Source organism: Eublepharis macularius, chromosome 9, assembly GCF_028583425.1.
Source record: "Eublepharis macularius isolate TG4126 chromosome 9, MPM_Emac_v1.0, whole genome shotgun sequence".
Taxonomy (NCBI): domain Eukaryota; kingdom Metazoa; phylum Chordata; class Lepidosauria; order Squamata; family Eublepharidae; genus Eublepharis; species Eublepharis macularius.
Genome location: NC_072798.1, coordinates 29,593,602 through 29,620,786, shown reverse-complemented (window position 1 = coordinate 29,620,786; position 27,185 = coordinate 29,593,602). Strand labels below are relative to the sequence as shown.

At 40.0% G+C, this 27,185-nt stretch overlaps 1 protein-coding gene across 3 annotated transcripts in view; it reads left to right on the top strand.

The window, feature by feature from the left end:
• Positions 1 to 26,888, top strand: part of IGF1 (insulin like growth factor 1) — a 95,975-nt gene extending 69,087 nt beyond the window's left edge. For 2 of the 3 annotated variants that reach the window (XM_054988382.1, XM_054988384.1), the window contains exons 3-6: positions 1,984 to 2,165; positions 16,049 to 16,104; positions 17,005 to 17,056; positions 25,339 to 26,888. In XM_054988382.1, coding sequence (XP_054844357.1) covers positions 1,984 to 2,165; positions 16,049 to 16,104; positions 17,005 to 17,047 — 281 coding nt within the window. In that variant the 3' untranslated portion in view covers positions 17,048 to 17,056; positions 25,339 to 26,888. The remainder of the gene's footprint in view (positions 1 to 1,983; positions 2,166 to 16,048; positions 16,105 to 17,004; positions 17,057 to 25,338) is intronic. The other variant, XM_054988383.1, reaches the window with a different exon arrangement.
• Positions 26,889 to 27,185: the final 297 nt, after the last annotated feature.

The following is a 27,185-nucleotide window of genomic DNA, read 5'->3' as shown; positions in this document are numbered from 1 at the left end:
TCCTCTGCACAATGATGTCCTTTCCAGCACAAACCAGAAGTGATGTCATCATAGTGGGAGAGATGCTCTAGCATTCACCAACATTTCCATGGTTTAACCATAGAGCTTTTGGTGTATGCTAGAGCATCACCTGGCATGGTGACATCACTTCTGGGTCAGGTCAAAAATAATCATGCCTATTTTTTCCAGGCATTTCCTCCTACTGCCCTGCGGAGTGGCGCTGGAAAACAGGAGTTGGGGGTGGGAGATCCCCTAACTCCAGGAAACTGACAACCCTTTGTGGGATGATGTCTTTCTGCTCAATTAAGAAAAAAACCTACACATACATCCCAAATTTTGATGAGAAGCAAAGACTGGAAGTTTTCATCCCAAACTGTTAGTGACTCATATTCTTAAGAAACCAAAGAAAAGATCCAAGTTTAAAAATATATGCTTCCTTACTCAAAAACAATAGAAAATCCTAGCATTCAATCCTTCATCTGTCCAAAAACATGAAACCAGAATATAACTTTTGGCTTCACATGTCTATGAAAAATTATGTACAACCAAAAACGGAATCAAAGAATGCAACTGCTGTTAAAAGAAAGATAGAGAAATGCCATACTGTTTATTATTATTGTATTTTGTCTTGACATTATTTCTCATTCATCATTTTATCTCTAGTAGATCTAAGGAACTGAGATGTCTGATCTATGCCTATTTTGTACTGTAGGTGTTTGATACAGGCTTTTACCACTTTCAAAGAATCATAGAAACATTAGTTTGCTTAATCACAATATCAGTCACCTAAAGCTTTACCTGACTAATCATTGGAATCCAACTTTAACAACAACAACAACAACAACAATAATAATTTTTCATAGGGGTGCCAGTCCTATTCCCTACTCCCAGCCTCTGCCCCCTGCTGCCACTCATCTGGCCAGCAGGCCTGGGGAATGGGCCCAGGAGGGGGAAAAACTGGTGCAATGACTTCACTTCTGGAAGTGATATCATCACACACAGTGGCAGGCATGCTCCCGTGTTTGCAGGGGAACAAACTGGCCCCTGTGAAGTGCAGCAGCACACCTGCCACCGGGCAAGATAACGTCCCTTCCAGGAGTGACATCATCATGGCCCCTCTGGGAGTGCACGTGCACTATGCTCCTGAGGGACAAGATCTCCACAGTAAGTGTCGGGTGCCTCCTCCTCCCACTGAGAGGGTAAGGGGACCTGGCAACCCTGTCATTTCCTATTTCTACAAGCACCAATGAAGACTTTTTCAGCCCTCTTCCTATCCTGGTTCACTGAGCCTCTATCTAGAAATGAATAACCAATTTAAAAAGTTTCCTTCTGGTGCAAAGCCCCTTCCAATCAAGGAGTGGAAATGATTAGAACTTAGACAAGAGGCACTTTGAGTCATGGTTCTATAGACACAGATACCTCCTGAGACCTAACTTAGCAGCCAATGTACCTGACAGTACAAACGTTTTACTTAAATTTGCTTTTACAGCACAGCTGCTATGGTTCTTCTTGTACAATTTTGATCATGAGAAAGGATCGCAGAACCCATGAGACACATGTGACTTTTTGTGTGGCTGTTTAAAAAGGGGTTGTCAAAAGTGCGGCAGAAGCCAGCAAGTAAGGAGAGGGCTTGGGGATCTGGAAAAAATGCTGCCAACCTGGGGAGTGTCCACACATTGCTAATGTTTGAAAAATTCTGGTCTAACAACTTTGATTTCCTACTGATGCAATGGGAGGTCCATCATCTTTAAACATGCAATATATACAGAACCCATTTATATGCATGTGCACATCAGATCTCAGCAATGGGTTGTATCGTAGGCATTTCAAACATATTTTATTGACTATGTTGTCCAGCTAAAGATATTGGACCACTTGCTCAGTTTCCCATTCTGTGAGATCACCCAACTAACAATATCCTAATATGAAGAAGATCCTTGAGAGTTTTCTAATGAACTACTTTTTTGTTGTTGTTCTGTTTAGGTAAACCAGCAGGATATGGAAGCAATAGACGTGTAAACCCCAGCAAAGGGATAGTAGATGAATGCTGTTTCCAGAGCTGTGACCTGAAGCGGCTGGAGATGTACTGTGCACCTGCCAAACCACCCAAATCAGCACGGTCTGTACGTGCTCAGCGCCATACTGATATGCCTAAAGCACAAAAGGTAGGCCTTGATATGAAATAGTATAATCTTCTAATCAGAGGCACCTCTAGATTTAAATCCCTCATTGTTAAAAAACAGCACCCAGAGTTTCACATACCATATATTCTTCATGCATTCACATACGAGAAATTTAATCAAAGCCATAAACATTTGCTTACTGTTTAATAGTGTTATCAGGAGTGTGCATTGAGAACATTTTTATTATCATTTTGGATCCAGGCTTTGGGGGAGAGGGGCGTGTACCATGATAGCTTATTTCCAGACAGGACATTATAGGTTCAGGAATAAGGATTCAAATCCATGTGGTTTTTCAGTTCTTGGAATTTGGGACCATTCGTTTCAATGGGAAATTTATATGAAGTTCTGGGGCAGCTGTTTATATCCAAATTTGGCACCAAATTTGCACAGAATGCAGTCCTCTCTCTAACGACCACCTAAATTGCAAGCAGATTGAACGAAAGGGTAGGACTATTCAGACCCCCAAACTAGATGCTTTTCTGCACAGGTGCATTTCTCTGCTGATTCCTAAAATGGTGGTCAAACAGCAGCCTAGGAGAAGAGTACTAGCTATCCATCAGCATTAAAAAAAAACTTGTGTGCATTCCTTTCATTTTGCTATTCTTACAATGACTAACCAGCAATTTTTAAAAAATTATCTTTCCACTTAAAACTCTGCATTTGCCATCCTTCCTTGTTACAGTCTATTGTTTCTTTCCTTTCACAAAGTGCGGAAGGCTTCCTTTACAGAAAACCTCCCCCACTCCTTTCTATTAATCCCTATAGGGGACATGGGGGGGGGCGTGGAATGGTTGCTTTTCAATCAAATGACACCAGAATTGCAGTGGAGCTAGTGCTGCCTATCCACTAAAGACCCCCACTACCACCCTAATTTTCAAGCAAATTGGACCAAAGGCTCTGTTTCTGTGGTCACCTGAACAAGGTGCCTACCAGCCATTGTACTTCCAAAGAAAAATGCGTTTCACCCCTGCAGAGAGGAGAAGGAAAGAGAACTGAGGCTCTCTGTGGTTTGTCTCCAAATATGATTAGCTGGGAGTGCCTTGGGCTCCTTACTTGCAAAGATCCTATTGGGAGGGAGAAATGCTGTTTCCCAGGAAATCAGAAGAATTAAAAAAAAAAAGATGCCTGCTGCATTGCTAATGGTAAGCAACTGAACACAAAAAGCAACACGGAATTTTCTGGAAGTGGGGGGTTCTGTAATACCTAAGAATCCTGGATTTGTGTTACTCTTCCAGGAAATCACTGTAACAATTTGAAACAATGGTTTTGATGTATATTTTTGGCTCAGGGATTTTATAATGCACACCCCTAGTTAGTATTGTTTTGCACTGCAAAATTTCTGACACCCAGCTCCATACCAGACTTCAATCAAGAAAGCCCCTTTGTTTCTGAATTTTTGAGGGATTCTACATGTCCTTTAGAATAAGAAAAAACACCCTGATAAATTTGATGAATTGACAGGGGCCAAAGTTCAGTAACCAAGCTCAAGTTTTGCATGTGTACGGTCTTAGGGTTCATTCCTTGACATCTCCACTTAAAGACTCCAATTTCCTTTCCTTTTTAAATGCTAGTGTGATCTAGTATGGTGTAATAGTTTGAATGTTAGATGACAACTTTGGAGATTCAGGTTCAAATCCCAGCTCTGCCATGAAGTCATTCTCTCTCAGCCTGACATACATCACAGAGTTGGTAATGAGACAAAATAAAGGCAGGAAGAACTATAGTCATGATAGATCTTGGGGAGCACAGTTAAGAGAATCCTCTGCCTAGGCTACTGTTACCAGTCAAAGTAGACACTACTAAGCTAGATAATCCAATGGTCCAACAGCATATTTTTAAGCATGGTCATATGTAATATAGTCCTATATGTAACATTTCTGCAGTTTACCATATTTTACAAACCAGCCTGTTTGTGGTAATTTGATAAGTGAGTCATAACCATCAGGTTGTGTATATTTTGGTTTAGGATGCTTTGTGGAAAAATCTGGTCTAGATCATTCCAACTTCTTACCATCAGGGAACTCATTTAATATCTGCTACATCTTCATGGCATTGTTCTTCATCTCATGGTCCAGTTACACAAATGTGCCATGCGCTCGGTTGCACCATCTACATTGTCTTCTTAGTTGGCTTCTTTGTCATTTTTTAAGAGAATGAGAAGAGTAGAGAGAAAATTAGCAAATAACAAAGGAGGATAAGGTTTCTTGTACCTTCTAATTGTTGCACAGAAGAAGGAACCTGAGCAGGTATAACTTCTCTGACCCCTGTTGCAAGCTACACCTACGAAAATTGCTTTTGCAGCTGGTTACCAAGAAAGAAAGAGAGAGACAGGCATACATGGTTAAAAAAATCTACAACTTGGCCTCATACTACAGTTTGCAGATAAATGAAATGTGAAAGTCCTCTGATGAAATCAAAGTCTTCCCTGGAACACAGTTGCAAAAAGACTAGATTGGTTGATAGATTCCTCCTAGCTCTCTGTTAATAGAAAGAAACGGAACTAAAAGAAATGGTGTAGCATAGTGGTTAAGTGGTTGGGCTGTGAATTAGCACTCTGTGGGTTCTAATCCCACTACTGCCATGAGTTCAGTAGGAGGCCTTGGGTAAGCCACTCCTCTTAGAATTTCAACTGAGTAGCTGGCTCAAGGTTGACTCAGCCTTCCACCCTTCCAAGGTCAGTGTAAAAAAGTCTGCCAAGAAAATGTCATGATGCGACATCCCCCATGGGTCAGTAATGACTTGGTGCTTGCACAGGGGACTACCTTTACCTTTTTAAATGTATCATTACTAACTAAGAGACACATTGGCTAGGTAAGATATTGGAGTCTGAGGTTCCTAGGTATTTGTTTGCCTTATTTTCCAGTTCTGTAATCCTAGTCCTACTTCATTATTTATTAGATGTCTCAAGATGCCTGAATTAAATCTCAGTGAAAAAGGTGGGCTGTAAATGAATTAAATAAATAGATACAATCTCTAAGAATCACTTAAATCAAGCCCAGCCTTACTTAGATAAGGGCAATCATTTTGTCCCCAAGGAAAAGATCATTGTCCATCCCTTTATTTGTCTGACAATGCTATGCCAAGAAGAGTTACACCCTTCTAGCCATTGACTTAAATGGCCTTGTGAGTAAACTTTGGCAGCCCTAGGTTAAATGATTCTGTCTCTCTTTAATATAGCACCCCCGAATGAAACTTGGTTACTAGAAGTAGGTCATCATCACTGGATGACTTCAAGTCAATAAAAAAATATAGCACCCAATGCTTGCCAACAAGAACAGGTGCCTTGGATAATTTCAGCAACTCCTTCTAACAGCATTAAGTTGAGGTCACTGAGAAGTTCTTATTAAACTGTTCGCAATGTGATGAATCAATTAGCATAAGAAATCAAATTTTTATGTTGTTCTTAATCAACTGTCAAAGTTTTGTCATCCCATCACAAGTAGGAAAAAATTGACTTTTTGACAAGTTTTGGATCCTTTTTTATTTCTCATTACATTGGAATCTATGAGAAAGCTAACAGGGCAAATTCAGTCATCAGTCATCAGGACTTCCATAAAAGTAACATAGCCATGGGAAAATAAATGTAACTGGTTTTACTTTTTTAGTTTAAAAGTAGCTAGTTGCAACTCTGTTGTGTGAAGGAAAATAGGAGAAGATATTAGTAGTAATGGAGAAGTCCAAACAAGATTTTAGGATAGAAATCCAGGGATCTAGGATCTAGGGGCATGGAGAGGAGACAGCAAATGCAGGCTGTGACTAGCAATCCCTACTTAGTGCAGATAGATCAAGATAGGTAACCATATTACTCTGTCTGTAGCAGTAGGAAAGAACAAGAGACCAGGAGCACCTATAAGACTAACAAAATCTGTGGTAGGGTATGAGCTTTTGTGAGTCTTATAGGTAGTCTTTTCGTTAGTCTTATAGGTGGCACTGGACTCCTACTTAGTGCAGTAGGACTTCTGAGTATATATACATGGAATCAGGTTACATTGTAGCCTTTTTCATGCATACCAGGAACCCTCCACTGATAGTGCACTTTACTCACAATGCTTCCAATTAGGGTTGCCAGGTCCCCTTACCCTCTGGGTGGGAAGTTGGAGACCTGGCATTTACCTTAACGGTGCCCTCAAATGCATGCAAAGTGCATTCATGCTCCCAGGGCTATGCAATGATGTCACTTCCAGGAAGTGATGTCATCGCACAGGCCATGTGCCACCCCTGGGAGCGCTCCCTCGCTCTGCAGGGGGCCAATTTTGACCCATTTGGGGTCAAACTGAAAGACTCTGAAGATATATATTACTGAAAATCAAGTCTCCAGAAAGGAGAATCAGTACTCTAGCTATATTATATGCACCAAATAATGCCAAAGGAAAAATTTATGAGAATTTTTTTTTGGAAAACTGTTGGACTTTCAAGAAGGAGAGATTATTATTTGCAGAGATATGAATGGAGTACTGGACTTAAAGAAGGATTGATTAAAAAAAGAGGAGGAAAATTACCCAAGAATGTTTTCTACTATGTGGAAATGTTCCATCTAGTGGATACCTGGAGAGCTATACATCCAAAATCTAAATATTATATTTTCTTCTCAGAAAGGCGTCAAACATATTCCAGGATAGATATGTGCTAGATATCAAAAACTGCATTAATGAATTTAAAGAAGGTAGAGATACAACCAAAAATTTACACAGATCATAATCCTTTACTGATAGAGTGGCAAGAAGGTGGATTTAAGGAGATGGAGACTGAATGATAATGTTTTGTTGCATGATGATATTCTAAAGACTTAGAAGAGTTCTTCAAAATGAACTGCACCAATGGTGCCTCCATCACCACAATTTGGGAAGCAAGTAAAGCTTTTATGAGAAAGAACATGATAGCTTTGACTTCAAAAAAAAAAAAGGAAGAAGAAAGCAAAACAGATGAACAAAATTACAGCCAAAATTCAACTCTTGGAAGAACAGCACAAAAAAAATCTCTTAAGAAGAGAATATTAGCTGAAATTAAGCAATTAAGAAATCAACTGAACCTATTACAAGCTGAAGAAGTTTCATGAAGCAGAAACATTTTGAGCATGCAGATAAACCAAGTCACTTTCTGGCTCATTGTTTCAGGAAAGAATCCAAAAGAAGAAGGATAACAGGAGTTTAAAAACCAGATGGAATTACACATATAGAAAAAGAAATAAATCAACAATTTATTTCCTTCTTTTCCAAATTATACAAGAAAGAAATCCCTAAACAACAAGGAATGGAAGATTATATTAAAGATACGCTAAGTCCAGAATTTAAACCAGAAGATAAGGAGGTGATGAATCATAATATCACCCCATACAAGAGATCTCACAAGAAATAAGAAAAATGAAAAAAGATAAACCTCTAGCCCCAGACGGGTTAACAGCTATGTATTGTAACTGCTTGGAAGAAGAAAGATTTTCTGTACTATGCATCTGACGAAGAGAACTTGATTCTCGAAAGCTTATGGTACAATAAAATTGGTTAGTCTTAAAGGTGCTACTGGACTCTTTTTGATTTTGGAAGAAGAACTGACACTATCACTTCAAAAAGTGTTGAATAAAATAAGTGAAGATAATATTTTACTTCCAACATGGCAAGAGGCCCATATAATGTTAATCCATAAAGAAGGAAATGACCCAATACTGACTCAATCATATAGACCTATCTCGTTATTAAATGTGGAATACAAATTGTTTACTTGTATATTGACAGAAAGGCTTAGAAAATGCATAACATCCAGATCAGATGGGAAAGAAAATGTTCGATTTGTAATTGATGCAATGGAATTAGCAGGGGGGGAGGACATAAGACAGCATTTATCTTTCTGAAAGCTGAAAAAGCATTTGGCAACCGCTCTTGGACTTCCTTACAAAAAGTAGTACAGAATTTAAATTGTGGCCCAGAATTTGAGAACTGGATACAAGGAATGCATACAAAGCAAAAAGCTAAGATTTTAATCAATGGGATATTAACACAAGAATTACAAATTGAAAAGGGCACTAGACAAGGCTGTCCACTGTCACCACAATTATTCATCTTAGCAATGGAAATTTTTGCCTCAAAGTTAAGACAAGACTCTAAAATTATAGGCCTGAAAGTGGATGATGAAGAATTTAAACTTTTAAAATTTTTAACAAGGCAAGAAGAAGAAGAAAATAAGGAATTGTCAGGATGTGAGATGGCAGTAAATCCAGTGAAATATTTGGGCATAAATATAACAGGACAAAAGGAAACATTATTTAAAAACAATTATGAAGTACTGTGGAGGAGGATTCAAAAAGATCTTGAAAGGTGATCAAAATTAAAATTGTCTTGGACAGCAAGAATTTCTGCAATCAAAATGAATATTTTACCAAAAATTAATTTTTTATTTCAAATGTTACCAATCAGTATAAAAAATAAGACACTCCAAAGCTGGTAAATACAGATAAATCAATTTATCTGGAATAGCAAAAAAAAACAAGTGTAAGATTTAAGGTACTACAAGATGAAAAAAGAGGAGGATTAACAGTGCCAAACATCAAGTTATATTCTAAAGCAGCTGGCCTGGTTTGGATTATAGATTGGATTAAAAACCCAAAGGACAGATTAATGCGACTAGATGTGGCTGATTTGCCTGAAGGGCTACATACCTTTTGGGTGAAGAGAAGAGTAAGGACACAACATAAAACTCACGTGATAAGAGACAGCTTGATTCAAATTTGGGATTCAGTAAGAATGAGGATAAGCCCTCCAATATTCCAATACTGTCACCAATTAATGCCTTTTGTGATAAGAATCAGAGAAAAGTTAATGACTTTATAACTTATCGAAATACAATAAACTCAAGGAAAGATAAAATCATGGCAAGAAATTCATGATGAAGGAAAGAAAATACGATGTCTGATATACCTCCAGGCAATCTCCAGATTAAAGGAAGCTCTCAAGGATTACAGAGGTCAATTGAGGGATCTTACTGATTCTGAGAAGATAATCATGCAGGAAAAAATCATATTCTGGGCCAAATTTATAAACTATTACTTCAATATGATACAGAAACAGAACAAGTTAAAACTTGCATGATGAAATGGATGCAAAATTTTGGAGAAGAAATAATATTCCCACAGTGGGAAAATTTATGGATTAAGGGCATAAAATTTACAGCAAGCCAAATAGAGAAAATTGGTACAAGACGTTTTTTAGATGGTACATTACACCAAAATAGCTTGAAAAAATGGATTAGAAATATGTAGGGTCATGTTTGAAGGGTAGGGAAGTAGACGGTTCTTTCTTTCATATGTGGTGGACATGTAAAAAAAGTTTTAGAAATTTGAAAGATATACACACTAAATAGGCTTAATTATTACTCTAATCACTATTTTAATATTTGGCCGATTCCACACTACCTTAGCTTCCGCTTTTCTTGTGCAATGATTGCTCCATCTGTTATTGCGCATTCTTCACTTGTTTGTCCACATCACCCTTTGAATAGCGCTTCTCCTGCGCAATCCGTTGATCACATCCCCTTTCAAAAAGACGAGTAAAGGGGCGGGAAAAACCCGAATGGCCCAGCGGTTTTTTTTTTTAAAAGGACAAATTGACGCTATATCGACGAGTAAGCATCCTGGTTCAATGGTACAATGACACCATTAATATAATATATTTTAAAAAATCACCCGAGACACTTACGATGAGCACTCGGAACATCACAGCCTGCATGCTGGTTGAAATCATCCGGGAATGGGTGAGCGGTCACGATCACCTACAGCAGCATCCCACAGCAGAGCTTCATTTTGTCTTTGGAAAATTGACATCTGTGCCTAACTCGTCGGCACAGTCCGTGTCAGGGCGTAACATGAGCCATGATTTCAGTATCATGTGGATGCCCCCCCCAATATATAAATTGAATTAACATATGGAATTGTTCCTCTGATATTTGAGGTCTGCCCGCTTTTTAAAAATGAGATTAATATGATGAGATGTCACCATATCGACATGGTACTCTTTTATTTTTTTAAAAAAGGGGTGGGGACAAAGGCGGAGAATTACTCCTTAATTGGGAGGCGGGTCAAGAGAGGCTCGGAATTCAACGGAGGGCAGTTATTCGTCAAAAGATAACCCGTGGCGAAAGTGCAATGGGCTGTGGCGACGCCATGCTGAATTAATGACGGCTTCGGAGACGATGCATGTGAACAGATGAAGGAATGGCGCTGCGGAAGCAAAAAACTGCTGCAAGAACGACGGTAGTGTGGATTCGGCCTTTATAAAGGTTATGATTTTTGTACTCTATATTTTAATAATCCTTGTAGCACACAGTTATATATTTGTCCTGCTTGTCTCCTTTTTCTCCCCTTCTTTTCTGTATTCCCTTTTAGTTTTAATAAAATAAAATTTAAAAAAGAAACCGTTCTTGAGCAAGCTGATTGAACGAGTGGTGGCAGAGTTCCCTGAAGGAAGCAATTTGTTTGGATCGTTCCAATCTTGTTTTAAGCCTGTTTATGAACTGAAATGGCCTTGGTCGCTCTGGTGGATGTCCTGGACAGGGAAAGTGTGATTCTGTTAATTCTCCTGGACCTCTTAATGTTGATCATGATATTTTTCTGGACCACCTCTTGGGATTGGGATTGAGAGGCCCTGTTTTGCTGTGGTTTCAATGCTACCTTGAATGTAAGTTTCAATGTGTGCTGCTCTACCCCTGGCTTGCAGGGTTCCACAAGGTTCTATTTTGTTCCCTGTGCATTTCAACATCTACATAAAGCTGCTGGAATGGATGAGGGCTAACAAACTGTAACTTTGTCCCAACAATATGGAGGTGCTACTTTTGGGGTGAGGGAATGACCTAGGAAATGGGTTATCTTATGTTTATGTTTATTTATGTACATATATTCCACTTTTCTTCCTGATCAGGAACCCAAAGTGGTTTTTCACATTGTTCCCCCTTTCTCCACTTAATCTTCACAACAAACGTGTGAGCATAGGTTAGGCTGAGAGATTATGATGGGTCCATGGTCACCTGGTGGGCTTCCAGGTGATTCAAACTTGGTCATTGCAGTTCCTAGTCCTACAATCTAACACTATGCCTCAATGTACCACCTGTTTTGGATGAGATTGCACTCCACCTTAAGGAGTAGGTTCATAGGTTGGGGGTGCTACAGGACCCAGACCTCCTGTAGGACAAACGTGTGGCAGTGGTGGCCAAAGGTGCCTTACACCACCTTCAGCTGAGCCAGAAAGATCTTACCATTATGATGCATGCCCTGGTAACATCTAAATTAGATTGCTGCAATGAGCTGATATGGTGCTGCCCTTGAAGACACTCTGGAAGCTACAGGTTTCATTCAAGAAAGTAAACAAGTGGTACAATATCTGTAGATTCAAAGTGATTAACAGTGTAGTCCTATGCAGATTTACTCTAGTCTATACCTGTTGATTACAATGGGCTCAGAGTAACTGTATAACAATTGCCCTGGAGTGTGCGTGTGCCCTAAATCCAATTCATCTACCAATACCATCCATTTATCTTGAACTGCCTTTGTTTCCCCACTTCCTCCTGTAAATCTTACAACTGGATAATTGTTGCGGGTTTTTACACTGCATTCTTCTCTGAACCGTAGGTAGGTGGCTGGACCAACCTTTCAAATAAATAACATAAATATACTGGCTTCTTTTGAACAACTTTTCCTAAGCTAACCAAGACCCACACATAGTCCATAAGCCAGTCTGGCTACTGCTGAAACAGCCAACAGCCTGTCAAGAAATGTTAGGAGTGAGCATATTAAGACAGTCAACCAATGGGAATGAAACCAAATTCTCCGGATGGTTTTGTTCTAGAAATATCATTGGCTGCACGGAAAAATCTCATTAAGGACTTGGGAAGTGATCCAAACACAAACCAGATGCCTCTACAGATTTTAAATGGTCTCAGCTGTTTGTGTTTGTCAGAAATGTGTTACTCAGACCAAAGCCCCATTTGCAATGTGTGCTGCCATGGCAGCCAGTTCCTTGCCTTTCTAGCTGTGGTGATCAAAGCACTGGTGCAAAGACGAGGAACATTCTTCAAAGTTAACATGTTCGCTTTATGTTCGATAAAATGAAAAAAAAAGTTTCTTTCTAAATATAATTCAACTTTTATTGCTAAGACTTATCCTTAATTATGTCAAAGCAGGTCATTTCATAAATTTATCTTACAACAGAAGACATAGTCCAGGATAAAAGAGGGCACAAAGGTTACTTTAAAAAATAGATATGTAAGATCTACTGGCCTGTACTCTACCGCTCTGCTTATCCAAATGTGAATCCTTCAGCTTTTGTTCAACTGAAAGTGGTTCTTCTGTTGGAGGAAGAACTGCTAAAGTTGGAGAAACATGCTTTAGGCTTGAGGAAGGCTTCACACATTGCTAAGTGGAGTGGTGGGATACAGGCCACCCTTTATAAACCTTGTACACAATCCATCCTCTGGCAGATAGATCAGCAGTAGACTCAATGAAGCTCTTTTTTCTCACTCCTCTCCTTAGCTGTTTCTCAGGCACATGCACACTATATGCAGCACATTGGCTCTTGTTTACTAAGGGAGATTTGTGTGGCCTCCCATGTTATGTACTAATAATGAAGTGGCCTAGATCTGTGGATACTTAAATCTGGAGACTGGAGCCATGAATGGACAAGACAGATCTTCCGACACACCTGAAAAATGCCCAAGGTTTGCAGAAAAACCTGAAATCTACAAAAAAAAAATACATTGAAGGTTTAAAAATCCTGTAACTTTAACCTGATGCCCCCAGTGGCTATTGCTAGGTGACCAAGTAACAGGTAAGTATTCTAGGCTTGGTTTCTGTCAGGAAAAGGCAGGGGAGAAGGGGGCAGAGGAATCCAGTGCACACAGAGTGAAAACCACCCCTTTTGGAACCAGTTTTCACTTTAAGTGCACACACATGTGTGCTCCTTCCTTCATTCCATTGGAAAATGAGTGGAATGGAGAAGGGAGACCCAAGTCTGAATCTCCACTCTGCTGAGGCAGCTCACTGGGTGACTTTAATCCAATCACACACGTGCAGCCTAACCCTCCTCTCAGGGTTCTCGTGGGGAAAATATGGAGGCAAGAAGCATGCTGTAAGCTGCTTTGGGTCCCCACTGTGGAGAAAGGCAGGATATAAATGAAATAAATTAGTAAATATAGATGAAGATGGGGAGTTGGGGACAGATAAAAGGTAAGTTGTTTGGTGAGTTTGAAGGAGAGAAGGACATAGGGAAATGTGAGCATATGGGGGCTGTGAGCATATGGGGGAAAGAAGAAATAATGTGGGGAAGAGAATACAGGGGGAAAGTGAAGTATGCACTGCAAGTCCTTCAAGGTTCCCCACCATGCAGCTGGGCCTGGCTCAGCCCACACTATGCAACTGGGCCATAGGGGAGAGGCTGCCTGAAGTGGGACAGGGAAAGGTGAAAAGAGGAGGAAAGACAAAAGTGGGTGGGAAGGAGAGAAGGAAGCAGGAAAGGGGGAGAGGCTGTGGGGGCACTGAAGAGAAAGAAGACATGGTGGAGCAGCAGAATATGAGATGTCCCCTGCAATCTTTGCGGGTCCCCCATTTCCATTTGTATGTATCTGTCTGTCTACTTGGCTGCCTATATTAAGCTTCCCCTCTTCTCTCCAGTGTTTATGCCAGACATGACGACCAATGGTTCATTCACATTAGAACTGCAGATTTATAGCAAAGTTAGCCACATTGGGCTTGAATGCCATGGTGACTGGCCTTCTATATGCACAAATGCTTATGAAGAATGTGTCAGGCCTGGCTAGGGGACTCACTCAGACTCTCCACTTCAACAGACACAGCTGTATGAGTCAAAGGTCTTTATTAAGAGACTTCCACTAGTAGAATGCGGTATAGAGCAATTGCCCGGAATGCCAAAGCGAAGCCCTCTCAGAAAAGTTATACCTCCAGTCTCCTCCCTTCTAGTTTAAATGAAAGTCAGTTGAAGTTGGCGCGTAGATCCTAAGCGGGAAAACCCAGGGAGAGATGCAGAGCTGGGTCCTCAAGGTTGGTCAGTTCCCAGACACTCACTCCCACCTGCACTGATAGTTCAGCAGAGACAGTAGCGAAAGCCCAGCAAAGGAAACAGTGAAGCAGCAAAGCAGCTAGCCTACCCACCCCCAATAGTCAGATACACCTCCATGAATGGCAAGCCGGCTGGCTTGCTAGCCTGTCTGACAGAATGATAATAACACCTCTCAGCTTGGGTCCCCTCAAACAATGACTTTGCAACTTTGTCACTTCAAGGAACACATTCCACATGGACTTGTCTGCTAGAACCCCTGAAGATTGCTGTGGATTCTGAGGCATGTTCTGGGGTATGCAGTCCATTCAGGCAGAGGGTTAACTAGGCTTTTGGGCCTCACCATTGTCTGGTGTGATTGGAGTGCGAATCATATAGCACACCAATGCAGCTACATATTGTATGAGGGGATTTTATCTGCCCAGCATGGTATGGACAAGGGTACTTGAAGGATTGCCTTCTCCTATGAACCTGCTCGTCAACTATGATTGTCTTTAGATGCCTTACTCTGCTCTCACTTTCAGGAGCACCAACGAAAGGGCCTCTCCTGGTATTACATCAAATCTCTGGAACTTCCTCCCCACAGTGATTTGCCTGGCACCAAAACTGTTGTCTTTCAGCTGCATAGGGACACTGTTTTATTTTCCTTGGTCTTTGGTTAATTTGTTAATTGACTTTCCATATCTTGCTGGTTTTATTCCCACCGATTTTTACTGTTAGTATTTGACAGATGATGTTGCTGGTTGTATACTTCCATCTTTTTCTTTATATTTGCTTTTAATAATGGTATTGTTGCACCTTTTGGGCAACCATTTTTATATAATTCTTATTTGTTTTAGTGCTTTATTGTAAGCTTCTTTGGGAATATTTTATCAAGAACTGGATATAAATACTTTAAACAAATATGATGATGATGATGATGGTGATGATGATGATGATAACATTTAATTTATATACTGCCCTTCAGGGTAACTTAATGTCCTTTCAAAGAGGTTTACAAAAGTATGCTTTTATTATGCCCACAACAACAATCACTCTGTGAGGTGGGTGGGGCTGAGAGAGCTCCAAAGAGCTGTGACTGACCCAAGGTCACACAGCTGGTACAAGTGGAGGAGTGGGGAATCAAAATCAAACCCGGTTCTTCAGATTAGAATCCCACTGCTCTTACTGGCTCTCAGTATCAATTGACATCAACCAGTATCAATAAGATAAGCAGCATATTGCCTTTCCAGAAAGTTGACATCATTCTTCTTCTCATTCAAAAACCTCTGGGTTCTCTAAACCAGTTTGAAAACTATTGACTCTGCCTTGGATCCAATGGAGTTTTGCTGTGGACAAAACTATTTAATTCCACAGTGCCCTCTCCCAATGTAGATCAAAATGCCTCCCGAAATAGTGCCTCTGGGGAGCAAGACATCTGAGGGGGACATTTGGGGCAGTAGCAGGAATGAGAAGGTGGGAAAAAAAACATGTTCTGTGAACAGAAATCGGTCCAGCATCCACAAAAATGCTCTGTTGGAACCAAGCCTATGACAGAGCATCAACAGGACTTGAGGCTACATCCAAACAGTAGCCCTGTCTCTAAAAACCAGCTCTGTGACTCTACCCTGGTAGGCACCTACGTGAGAGGCAATAAGGTGCAGAGGGCAAATTTCAACACTCCACAGATAGCTAATCTTGAGAAAGTTACCCTTTCTGTTGAGTAACTAAAATGGGAGTAGTAGCAGCTAACCAAAAGACCAAAGACTGTAAAGGCTGTAAACAGAAGTTAAAGCTTTATATAAATACTGAAATATTTCCTCCTTTCCATTTCAGGAAGTGCATTTGAAGAACACAAGTAGAGGAAGCACAGGAAACAGAAACTACAGAATGTAAGAAAATCCCATCCATACGATTGAAGAATGAATGTGCCATCTGCAGGATACTTTGCTGTAAATAAATTTGTCAAACATTGGACAAAACACTAGAGTTTGATAAGCTTGATGAAATCTCCACTAAATGGGCATTCTCCCAATGAACAATGCAAGTAAACATTCCAATAGAAACTAACTCAGTGCTCAAATGTTTGAGACTGGTAGATTGCTGTTCTAATCATTCACTTGCTATAAAATGTCCTGCATGCATACACACAAACACACACGCACGCAAAAAGTATACTCTCATAACGTCCTGAGCCCCTCAAAAGCCAGCAGGTGTACAGGCCTTTGATGGATCCAATTGCACTAAATTAACTTATGGACCCTGGCTGTTGGAGTCATTCGTCAGCCTTGTCTAAGTGGTTTCTTCTCTTTTTTTAAATATTTGCACTTCTATACAAGCAACAGACTGTTTGTCTTACAGCGTCTGATAACATTGTTTGTTTGCCCCCTTTCATATTTGCACAGTCTGACATTCAGTATCAGTGGCTGTAAAGTAACATTAATTTCAGTTGTAGCAATTTAACAGCATATGGGTTATACGCATTTGCCCCAGAGCTCCATATGTGCTGAAATAGGCATGGTAGAGCTTCTGCATTTACAGGAAGCATAATTTGCTTTCACAGAGGAAGCAGCTATATACCTATGCACCTTCTTTTTGCATGCACAAAGCTGCCTTTAGCCACTGAAGTGAATGGGGCAGCCTGTACATGCTGAAGCTCCACGTCTGCAACAAATTGCTGGATCAGGATGACAGATTTTAAGGCAAACCTCCCCACGCCCTTCCGTGCACATGAAGATGTGAATAGATGCAACATGAACAATAGGATTCTTCTTGTTTGTTTGTTTGTTTAGAATCAGCAGAGAGCGTGCGTCGGCTCTCTTAAATCCTCACTGATTCTTTCAGGTAATGAGTTATTTTGCAAAAAATTATAAATAAAATAAAATGTCTTTTTTTTCTCCATATAGTGCAGTATGTAGAAATTTAGCATATCAATACTAACACATATATCGTCAGTATGTAAAACTGTTTCATAGTACAACGGTGCTAGTTTGTAGCTTGTGATACGAAAGGGTTTGGCCAAAACTGTAAGAGGTAAAAGCAAAAGAAACTTGGAAGTGGGATGAAAACTAAAACTATTTTTATATGATACAGATGGGTTTTTTAAAGGTTTTTAATTAAACATTTCAATATTAAATTTAAAATAGAAACTTTATTTCTTCCCCTGTCCCTAGACCTAGGTCTTGAACAATAAATCTAAAAGAAAACTTACATTGAACCCGTGTCTAGAAACACCTCCCTTCGACTATTCTCTGCAGCCTCTAGAAATCAAATGACAAAACAAGTACGTTTAGAGTCAGAATCCTCTAAGAGGAATTAAAGCTTTTGTTCTAATGTCACTAGAGGAAACATATTCCATTTATCAAAACAAGGCATTATCGTTTTAGCTTAAACTGGAGCACATAATGGCATTGCAGGAGAATATGTACAAGAGACGTATTCTGGAGGAGGCAGGGACATAACCAATCCGAAAAGCGGATCCCAAGCAGAAGACTGTGGGCCAAGCTACAAGTGACGAATGACACTTGAACGGCAAGTGTATTCCTCCCTGTTCACTTGCCCTCCACTCAATCCACTTGCCGTTCAAGTGTCATTCGTCATGTGTAGCTTGGCCCTCAGTCAGCAGCAACACTATTGAAAAAGGCCGGTTAAATCGTGCATGCATAAAGGTCCTGTATAACTTAGGGCTAACCAAGGATTCTAAATGGGAAAGGAGTTTACCCATAGACAAAAGGCCCGAGGCAAGCAGAGAGCACGTCCTCCTGTCATCAAAATGTGTACAGCTTTTATCTCTGGCATAAATCAGTGTGGTCTTTGCCTGAACTAAGCCTTTGTAGTCTAAAAGTCAGGGCTTTTTTTCTGGGAAAAGAGGTGGTGGAACTCAGTGGTGGAACTCAGGACCGCACAATGACGTCACTTTGGGTCAGCAGGAACAAGGGGGGAGGTTTTTAAAGCTTAAATCGCCCTTGATGAAAATGGTCACATGGTCAGTGGCCCTGCCCCCTGATCTCCAGACGGAGGGGTGTTTAGATTGCCACTAAACACCCCTCTGTCTGGAGATCAGGGGGCGGGGCCACCGGCCATGTGACCATTTTCAAGAGATGCCGGAACTCCGTTCCACCGTGTTCCAGCTGAAAAAAAGCCCTGCTAAAAGTAATATAGTAAACAGCCTTTACGACCTAGTGAACAGCATTCTCTAAAAACTGCAGCCATTCTATGAGAATTTAACATAGTTGTTCCTAAGTTTGTTTGTTTTTTTAGCTTTAGCCTCCTTTCACCCAGGGAACAACCAAGCAATCTGCATTATTCTAAGTTTCTTACCTAAGGGTCTCCCAAATCCTCTTTAGTCTTAATCTTCCTCCAGTTCCCTGATGTTAATTTGTCATACAATGCAATCTTTAACAGAATTACTCCAGTCTAAGCCCATTCACTTCAATGGGCTTACTCTTCTTAGGCTTGCGCTGTTAGGAGCCCAGTGCTAGAGAAAAATGTTTTTTTTCCTGCATTCTCAGAAATGTCCTTGAATCTTCCAGGCTCTGCTTTATAAAGTTAATTCCCAGGGGTAAGAGTAGGGCTGTTTACCAATTAACCTACATACACACTACATATTTCACACAGCTCATCTACACAATCAGCCAAATCACTGGGTGCAGCTTCCAATGTACTGCACGAATTGATGCTGCAAATGAGGCACTTGTATGTTTGAATGCTCCCTCTGTAAAAAAAAAAATTCCTCTATATAGAAAAGTAGCAAATTGAAATAAAGTAGTATAGTGGCTAGAGTGATGGACTAGGATCTGGATAACCCAAGTTCAGTATCCCACTCTGCAATGGAAGCTCACTGTGCAACCTTGGGCCAGTCACAAACTGTCAGCTAACCTATATCACAGGTTTTGTCATGGGGATAAAATGGAGGAGGGGGTTGAATTATGTAAGCCCCTTTGGGTCCCCACTGGGGAGAAAGGTGGGGTATAAATGAAGTAAACATAATTTTTTAAAAAATTAAATCAATTCTGAGAAACCATGTCTCGTGTGTCATTGCACATACTGGGGCTTAATTCAGATGGATTCAGATAGTAGTAAACATTGTGCTGGACATCTGCACGGGTGCCATAATACCCTTCCGATGATGGCTGGGACCTATGAATGTATATACTTATGTGGTATCTGCTGTATCCAAGGCTCCTCCATTTCTGAGAGCAAGAACTCTTACAAGTTAAAATCACAAAATGATCACGTCACTAATTTTGCTTTACCTTTTACTGGTTTGGTCAACAATGCCAAAGTGGTGCTATTGTTTCATTTAAGAAAGTACTTGACTTTTTAAAAAAAGTATAAAAGAAAGCATATACATATTTTAAGGTAAGAAAACGACAAATATATAGATTTTGCTTATTAAAATAGAAACATGTATAGCCATAACCTTTCAACTTTTTCTCACTTAAAAAAAAAAGAGATGAACACTTATTAAATTGGGAGGGTGTTTACATTTTAAATCTAAAGAAAAGAAAATAGTCAAGATGTACCATACTACACTGAATATCAAGACCCTTGAATATCCAGGGAGGAACCTTTCAGCACAGCTGCTGTTTAACTGTCACTTGTTTCAGTGAGTCTTATGTAGGGCTACTGCACAAATCTCACTGGGACAAATGGATGTTGTACTGCAACACTACTGAGTGTGCTGCACTCATGAGTCATTGCCTAGCAAATCTGGTTTTCGTGTGGGTGCTCCACCACAGCTCCATGTAGGTTCCATTCTGTTCAATGTAGGAAACAATCTTGTACTTGGGACAGGATATGGTACTCTGGACCATGGCAGATGCCTCCAGCTATGGAATAAATAGTATATCTAAAAGCAGGGCTTTTTTTCTGGGAAAAGAAGTGGTGGAACTCAGGACCACACAATGACGTCACTTTGGGTCATCTGGAACAAGGGGGGAGTTTTTTAAAGTTTAAATCACCTTGGTGAAAATGGTCACATGGCCAGTGGCCCCGCCCCCTGCTCTCCAGACAGAGGGGAGTTTAGATTGCCCTCCGCGCCACTGGCAATCTAAACTCCCCTCTGTCTGGAGAGCAGGGGGCGGGACCACCAGCCATGTGACCATTTTCAAGAGGTGCTGGAACTCCGTTCCACTGTGTTCCAGCTGAAAAAAGCCCTGTCTAAAAGTGATTTGTACTCATGGTGTTGCACCGGAATTACAATTAGTATACCAATTTAGAAGGGCAAGATTCAGGTCCAGTAGCACCTTAAAGGCCAACTAGATTTCCAAGTTATGAGTTTATGAGAGTCAAAGCTCTCTCACAAGCTCATACCCTGGAAATCTATTTGGTCTAGTTGGACCCAAATCTCTTGCTTGTCTACTACAGACCAGCAAGACTATCCATTTGAAACTAAACCAATTTAAATACACACAGAGAGAGATAATGAACCTATGTTGAAGTAAAAAAGGAGATAGTCCAGATACTCATCAAAAAGATCAATTGCCTCCTTGCAGTTCCAATTTTTCCATTTTCACATGCAACACTAACTAAGAGCACCCTTGAGCCTTACCCATGCCATTCAAGTGCATGTGTGACTGGTATCAGGGAGGAATAATTTCTGGACTGAATGTACAGTGCTGGCAGATGTAGGAAATGGTGGGGGGATTTAAGTTCCGTTGTGAAAATGCCCGAAAACAGACCCTCAAACATGATAAGCACCCCAGCCCAACTCTTGTTATGCTTTAAACCCAGGCATTTATGGCTGGCTACTAGTGGCACCTGGGTGTGAGATGGGGATGTGCGTTTAAATATACCTCATATTGAAAATCAGTGCAATGCTGAAAAATGACATCCACATTCAGATGTGTTGCCGTGCATATTGGATTTATGCCCAGAGTTCCAGATCCAGCAAATGATATGAATGTGGAAGCCTGCATATGGACCTTCTGAGCTGGATTGGGGCAAAAGTGTTTGGGTTTATTTTCAGCTGCACTGATAACTCCTGAGTAGTCCCACGAATGTCAGTGAGAGTATTTTGGTGATATTAGGGTATATCCAACCATCCACTTCCCCTAGCCCATTGCAGTCCACTAAACCTCCTGAAATTTTGTTCCTGAAATCTTTTCAGCAGATACTCAGGAACATGGAGGTCTAGGGGATGAGAGAAGAGTGGCTGAAATCATCACCCCGGTTCCAGAAATAGAAATGCTGTTCCATCAGAGGGGCTGCATGGTTTGATGTACCCCCTTGGTCTGAATGAGGATCACAGCTATAACTGCCCCAAAATTGACAGAAAAGGAAAAAGTTGCATGTGTTAGGGGGCAAGGAGAAAGGAAGCTACTACTACACATTGTCTAAAAACAAATCGCTCCAGTTTTTTTGAAAAAGAGTTGAAAATGTATGGCTAGCATTCTGTGAAGCTGAGGTTTTCTGTGTGTGTGTGTGTGTACACACACGTGCGTGTGTGCGTGTGTGTTGGGAGTCTGTATGTGTGATTAAAAAAACTTTCTACGGTTTTCACAGACGTTATAATGTGCAAAAATAACACCATTAGGGTTTTTTTTAATGAAAAGTTAAACCCAATTAGAGATTCTTTGAATTTAGAGACTAGATAGGAAAAAAAATTGTTCTTATGAAAGTATAACCAGTCTATTTAATATGTTTTAAAACTACTTTTAGTCTGGAAATAAATTGTAATAATTTATTAAATACACAGTATATACCACTGATTCCTCTTTTAAAAATATTGCTCCAGTTAAAATAAGTATTCCATATATCCAAACTGTTTTTCCATGGCTGTAGCTATCCCATATATCCAAACTGTTTTTCCATGGCTCTGGCTTCAAATGGCCACTCCAGGTTAAATGCCTCTGCATTGGTGGTGATTATTTTTAAAAGAGGGATTTGAAAAAAAAAAGTTGGCGCTATTTAATGTCACAATTCTACAGTGGTGATCTTTCTCACAAACCATTTTCTTTAGCAATAGAAGCACCATTTGGTCAATCAAGTCCATCAAATTCCTGTCTTAAAGAGAAACACAACCCTAAATACAAACCTATTACTCATTTTAATCCTGCAATAGACATTTTTTGCTTATCACAATTCTGCAATATTCTAAGATTATTGTTGCTCAAACACAGTATCTTACATACATTTTTTTTTCTATTTGACTTTTTCATGAAGGAGGTTATAAGAATATCTGAAACTTGACTGCATATAATACAGTATAGAGATACCACTCTAACAAAGACTAAATCAAACCTTACTTTCATTTCCCTAGGAAGATTGAGGCTAGGCACAGATAGCAGCTCCAGTCCTTTGAAGGTTAACTGAGGCTAACACCAGCTACTAAACTAAGGCCCAGTCTTTCAATAAGACACACAGCGCAATCTATGCACAATAACATAGAAGTAAGTCCCCTTTTTGTTCAATGGAGGTTACTCATTTGTATAAGGGTGCAAAGGATTTCAGCCTAGGTTGACCAACTTTGGCAGAGTCAGGGCTGATAGTCTTTCAAACACTTGAAGAAATATCATTACCAATGTTGAGACACATTTATTTTTTCCTGTTTCATTGTGGTAAGGGAAAGCAACAGAATGCCTTTGGACTAAAAACTAAAAACTGCCCCTGAGAGATGCGATGTTGGCTTACCATCCCACACTTCTATTTCCAAATAGCCGTCTGGAACACTCTCATCTCTAGCCATATAAGTTTTTGAAGTACACTTGGACTTTGGTATCTTCTAGATTCCAGTTTGTAAATTCATGTCTGCAATTTGTAAACCAAGTTCTAGAGTCTCATCATCCAAGTCAATATTTGGGTTTCAGGAAATACTTCCTCTACCTAAATTCCAAAACCAGAATTAAAGGTATAGGAGGACCTTCATTCATTTAGACCCAAAAGGGATAGATACTTTAGTTAGAAAGAGACCATAATGGGTCAGAAAAAATGAACAGGTGTACCATGGGCAATTTTAGCTTTATCAAATCACTGCTTCAAGTCACTGGAAAACTATTGTCTGAACCTAGCCTCAAAATGGTTCCATTAAAGGGACAGGTTGTTGTTGCTGTTGTTGACACTTCCTTGCTTTTGCTTTTTTCTCCAATAACCTGCAACATAACTACAAGTTATCTGCTTCTCACATGTAGACTCTTGAATTATTTTCAGCACTCTTGCATTTGTACCAAATTACATAGGTATGCATCAACAGAACCTTACATCTGTTAACCAACCACAACCAGCATTTCTAAAACATGGAGGAATCTAACATGTTGGTGGGTGTCACCAGTCTTTGGGGGAGTGCCTATATTTTGTTCTAGCACCCCTTGGTCACATTGGCTCTGCTACTAATGTGAATACCTGTTCAATAATACCTTATGTGTAATATCACTGCAATCATCTGCTGCAGCAAGACCACTCCCAACACTGCATTACATAAAGATTGGTGTTCTAATGGAGACAGGAGGTTGTACTTAACTAAAAACAGGCTTTAATCCTATCATCACATGATGTTCCATTGAGATCAATGGACATTCCAAATAGATTGATTGGTGATTGGCTGCTAATAATCTTATAGATTATCTTACATGTGTGCTCAGACTTAATAGATGAGCAGGAATTCACAAGTAAAAACATTAAGTAGAAAAATATTAAGGAAGTCATCATTAAATGATGACCAGAGCCCCTGAGGATGGGCAGTTTATAAATCGAAATATTTAATAAATAAATAAATAAACAAACAAATAAATAAATCTGTGATGTATTTGTTGATGCATTCCTAGTTCAGAACTATCAAAATGTCTTCCTTTTGGATGCTCCTGGATAATGGTATTTGTGGTTTGCTTTGCTTTGCTTTGCCAAGCAAGTCTGCTCATTTTATAATGATCACTAAATAAGATAGTTTTGCTGCTATATATTCTGACTTTAACCATATGTTATCCTCAGCTTGCATGCAGACATGTGCTTTGCATATGAATCATCCTTCTTTCATTACATGAGGAAAACAGCTGCAATTTTAACAGCTTTTGCTTTTTATTTAAGTTATCAGGACTTTCCCCCAAATTATGTGGCAGAAAACTAGGATGTGCTACAGAGTGTATATAATTTGACCAAGAACCACAATCAACACCGCCTACTGGACAAGCATACCTCGAGTGACACATAACTGCTGCATTCACACAACATATTTTTATTAGTACACTGAAAAAAAAATAATGTGTGTAAGCCCTTAGCCTAATCCACAACACCTAAATATCCCAATTGAGATGGGTTGGATCCAATCAGTCCTCTTGCTAAAGTGAGAAGTCTTCTTCCTTCAAGCAGAGGAAGATGCCTCACCAGAAAGGAATCATTGGATCCAACCCAATGGGACTCTGGCCGAATCCACATTACCTCCGTGCATCCCGGTGTTGCACTAAATGTCCGCGAAACACCCGGAAGTATAGCGTCTTTCAAGCGCGATTCAGAAATCGCGCTTGAAAGACGCTATACTTCCAGGTGTTTCGCGGACATTTAGTGCAACACCGGGACGCATGGAGGTAATGTGGATTCAGCCTCAAATTCTTTGGGGTTACCTAAACCAGGAGTGCTGAACAACATGGCAGCACCGACAAATTATTTCAGAGCTTAAAGTGCATATATACTATTTAAATCCTTTGACTACAGAGATTGTTCAAAATACCTTTCTACACACACCATTGAAAGCACTGGACTCATGATTTAGAGTAATTAAGGACAGCATGCTTTGGAGTTTCAGAGTTCCATTTGCTGTAAATGGCAACAGAAGTCCTGTCTATATTAATCTGTGGACTTCATTCCCCATTTTACATCTAGAATCCCAATATCTGATAGGACAGTTTTTACTTGCAAAGAGAAAAAAAATATCCCACTGCCCTTAATTTATGAACAGCACTTTGCTATTGCAGAATGAAATATAAGTGTTGGCAAGTCGGAGCACACAGCCAACGTTCGGAAGGTTTCTGTGCTAGCACAGATTTTGCCCTGGGGACCCTGTATGTGTCAGTGATTTTGTGCGCCTTAATGATTTTTTTGCTACTTTCTCGCAATCAGTCCGTTCGCTTAATGCCTGTTGTAAGCAGTCTACCAAAAACTGTGTTGTAATTTAGGTTTATTTCCACTTGCAGCCCAACCCCCAAAGCGCTCCGCCGGCACAAGCCCCATTGAGGACTGGAGCCTTAAGCAAGGAGCTTGCCTGCATCAAACTTACACACGGGCAAGCTTCCTTTTACTATACAGTAAATGAGAACAACTTTTACTTTGAGGTATGACAGAGGGACTCTGACGCATATCTAACCAATCTCAAGTGTTTACCCGAGGAAAAATCAATTGCAACCTAAGGAGAGCTGTGAAGCAACTGAAGCAACTCGCTGGTACAATCGAGCATGTTTTTTTCTGCAGAGATCTGCCAGCCAAACACAAGAGTTCTTAGTGATAACCTGTTCCTTTTTAAAACCAAAATAAAATCAGAATGTGATGAGGTATGTTATGGAAGTCTTGGGAGGCTTTGGAATTCTACACACTTTTTACTTGTGCATCCTCAGAGGGTAAGATGACCGAAATGACATTTAAACTTCCAGTGTCATCTGCCTGAGTCCAATAGATTCTACTCTTAGAGCCAACTTGACTTGGTGATACCTGGATCCATGACCTCATACAAATCTAGGGTGTCATAGGTATCCCTCTAGCTTATTCTTCTGCACTTAACTGCCAAAGCAATACATGTTGAGATTAATATTCAAAATGTGTCCCAAAAGACTACTGTTTCAGAGAAAAATATGAGTGGGTCCCTTGTTTCTTAGGCAAAGAGTCTGATCAATAGCAGTTTTTAGAAGGGACTGGAATGTATGGAGGCATTTGCATTTTTTAAAAAAAAACATTAATCCACAAAGCCATTGTTTCTAATGGTAAAAACAGGACAGTAATGAGGGACAGATTTGCTCACGTTGGTGCAAATCCTGCCATGGTAAATGGGCAACGTTCCAGCACAACGCGTTGTAGGTTGGGCTGTAAATGTCTGGATTTGTATGTTTAGCTTTTCCCTGTTATCTTGCAAAATGAAAAGTGTCATGATATGATGACAGTTAAATAATATTTCATACTGTGTATGTAACATAACTATGTTGCAGAACTACCCCACCCCACCCTACCCCGACCACCACCATACCAATTACTTCAACAATACCATTCATCTGGTTATTCTCCCCATATAGCACTTGTAGGTTTTCATGGACACGCTACAAATCTAAGCATCTTAATACAACAAAACGAACCTTGCCAGAACAGGCCATAGAACCATTTAGCTAGGTTCACCAATGTATGCAAACTGCCTAACATGGTCAACATCGCTCCATCAACAATGTGTATCCATGCTTCCTAAAAGCCTCTTTATATGTCTTTATCATAATCAATACAAAAGATCTCAAGAGTTAGCTGTCAGATTTTCATTCTTTTTAAAAACAATCTTCATTGACGGCAGTAAAAAAGGGCTCGGTCATACTGTACTCATTCATAAAGACTACATCAACCTTTGGTTTGTAGAATGTACTGAAATGTTTGTCAACCCTCTTGGGATCCAGTCCAAAATGTGAATCATTTACTGTAAGAGGGTATCTTTCTAATGTATTTGTATGTATAGTTTACACCTCTGTGAGGTCTAATAAAGAGTAATGGTTAATAAAAATCAGCCTCTTGAACATTTTGTTTTCTCCAAACATGTTCCGGTTTCTTGGGCTACAAAGGGAAGGCTTTACTGCAAAGGAGACATTTCAAACAAACAACTTTTTACCATACTGCTCTTAAGAATACAGATGTAGAACCTAAATAAGTTAGAATGAAGAAGTGTCTCTCAGTGTCATTGACATTCCCACACACAAGGAGAGAGGCTTACAACACTATTAGGGCTGTCCTAGATGCCATGTTTTACTTTGGAAACTGTATAACACCTCAGCCTTGCAAATTCTTCCATTTGGGA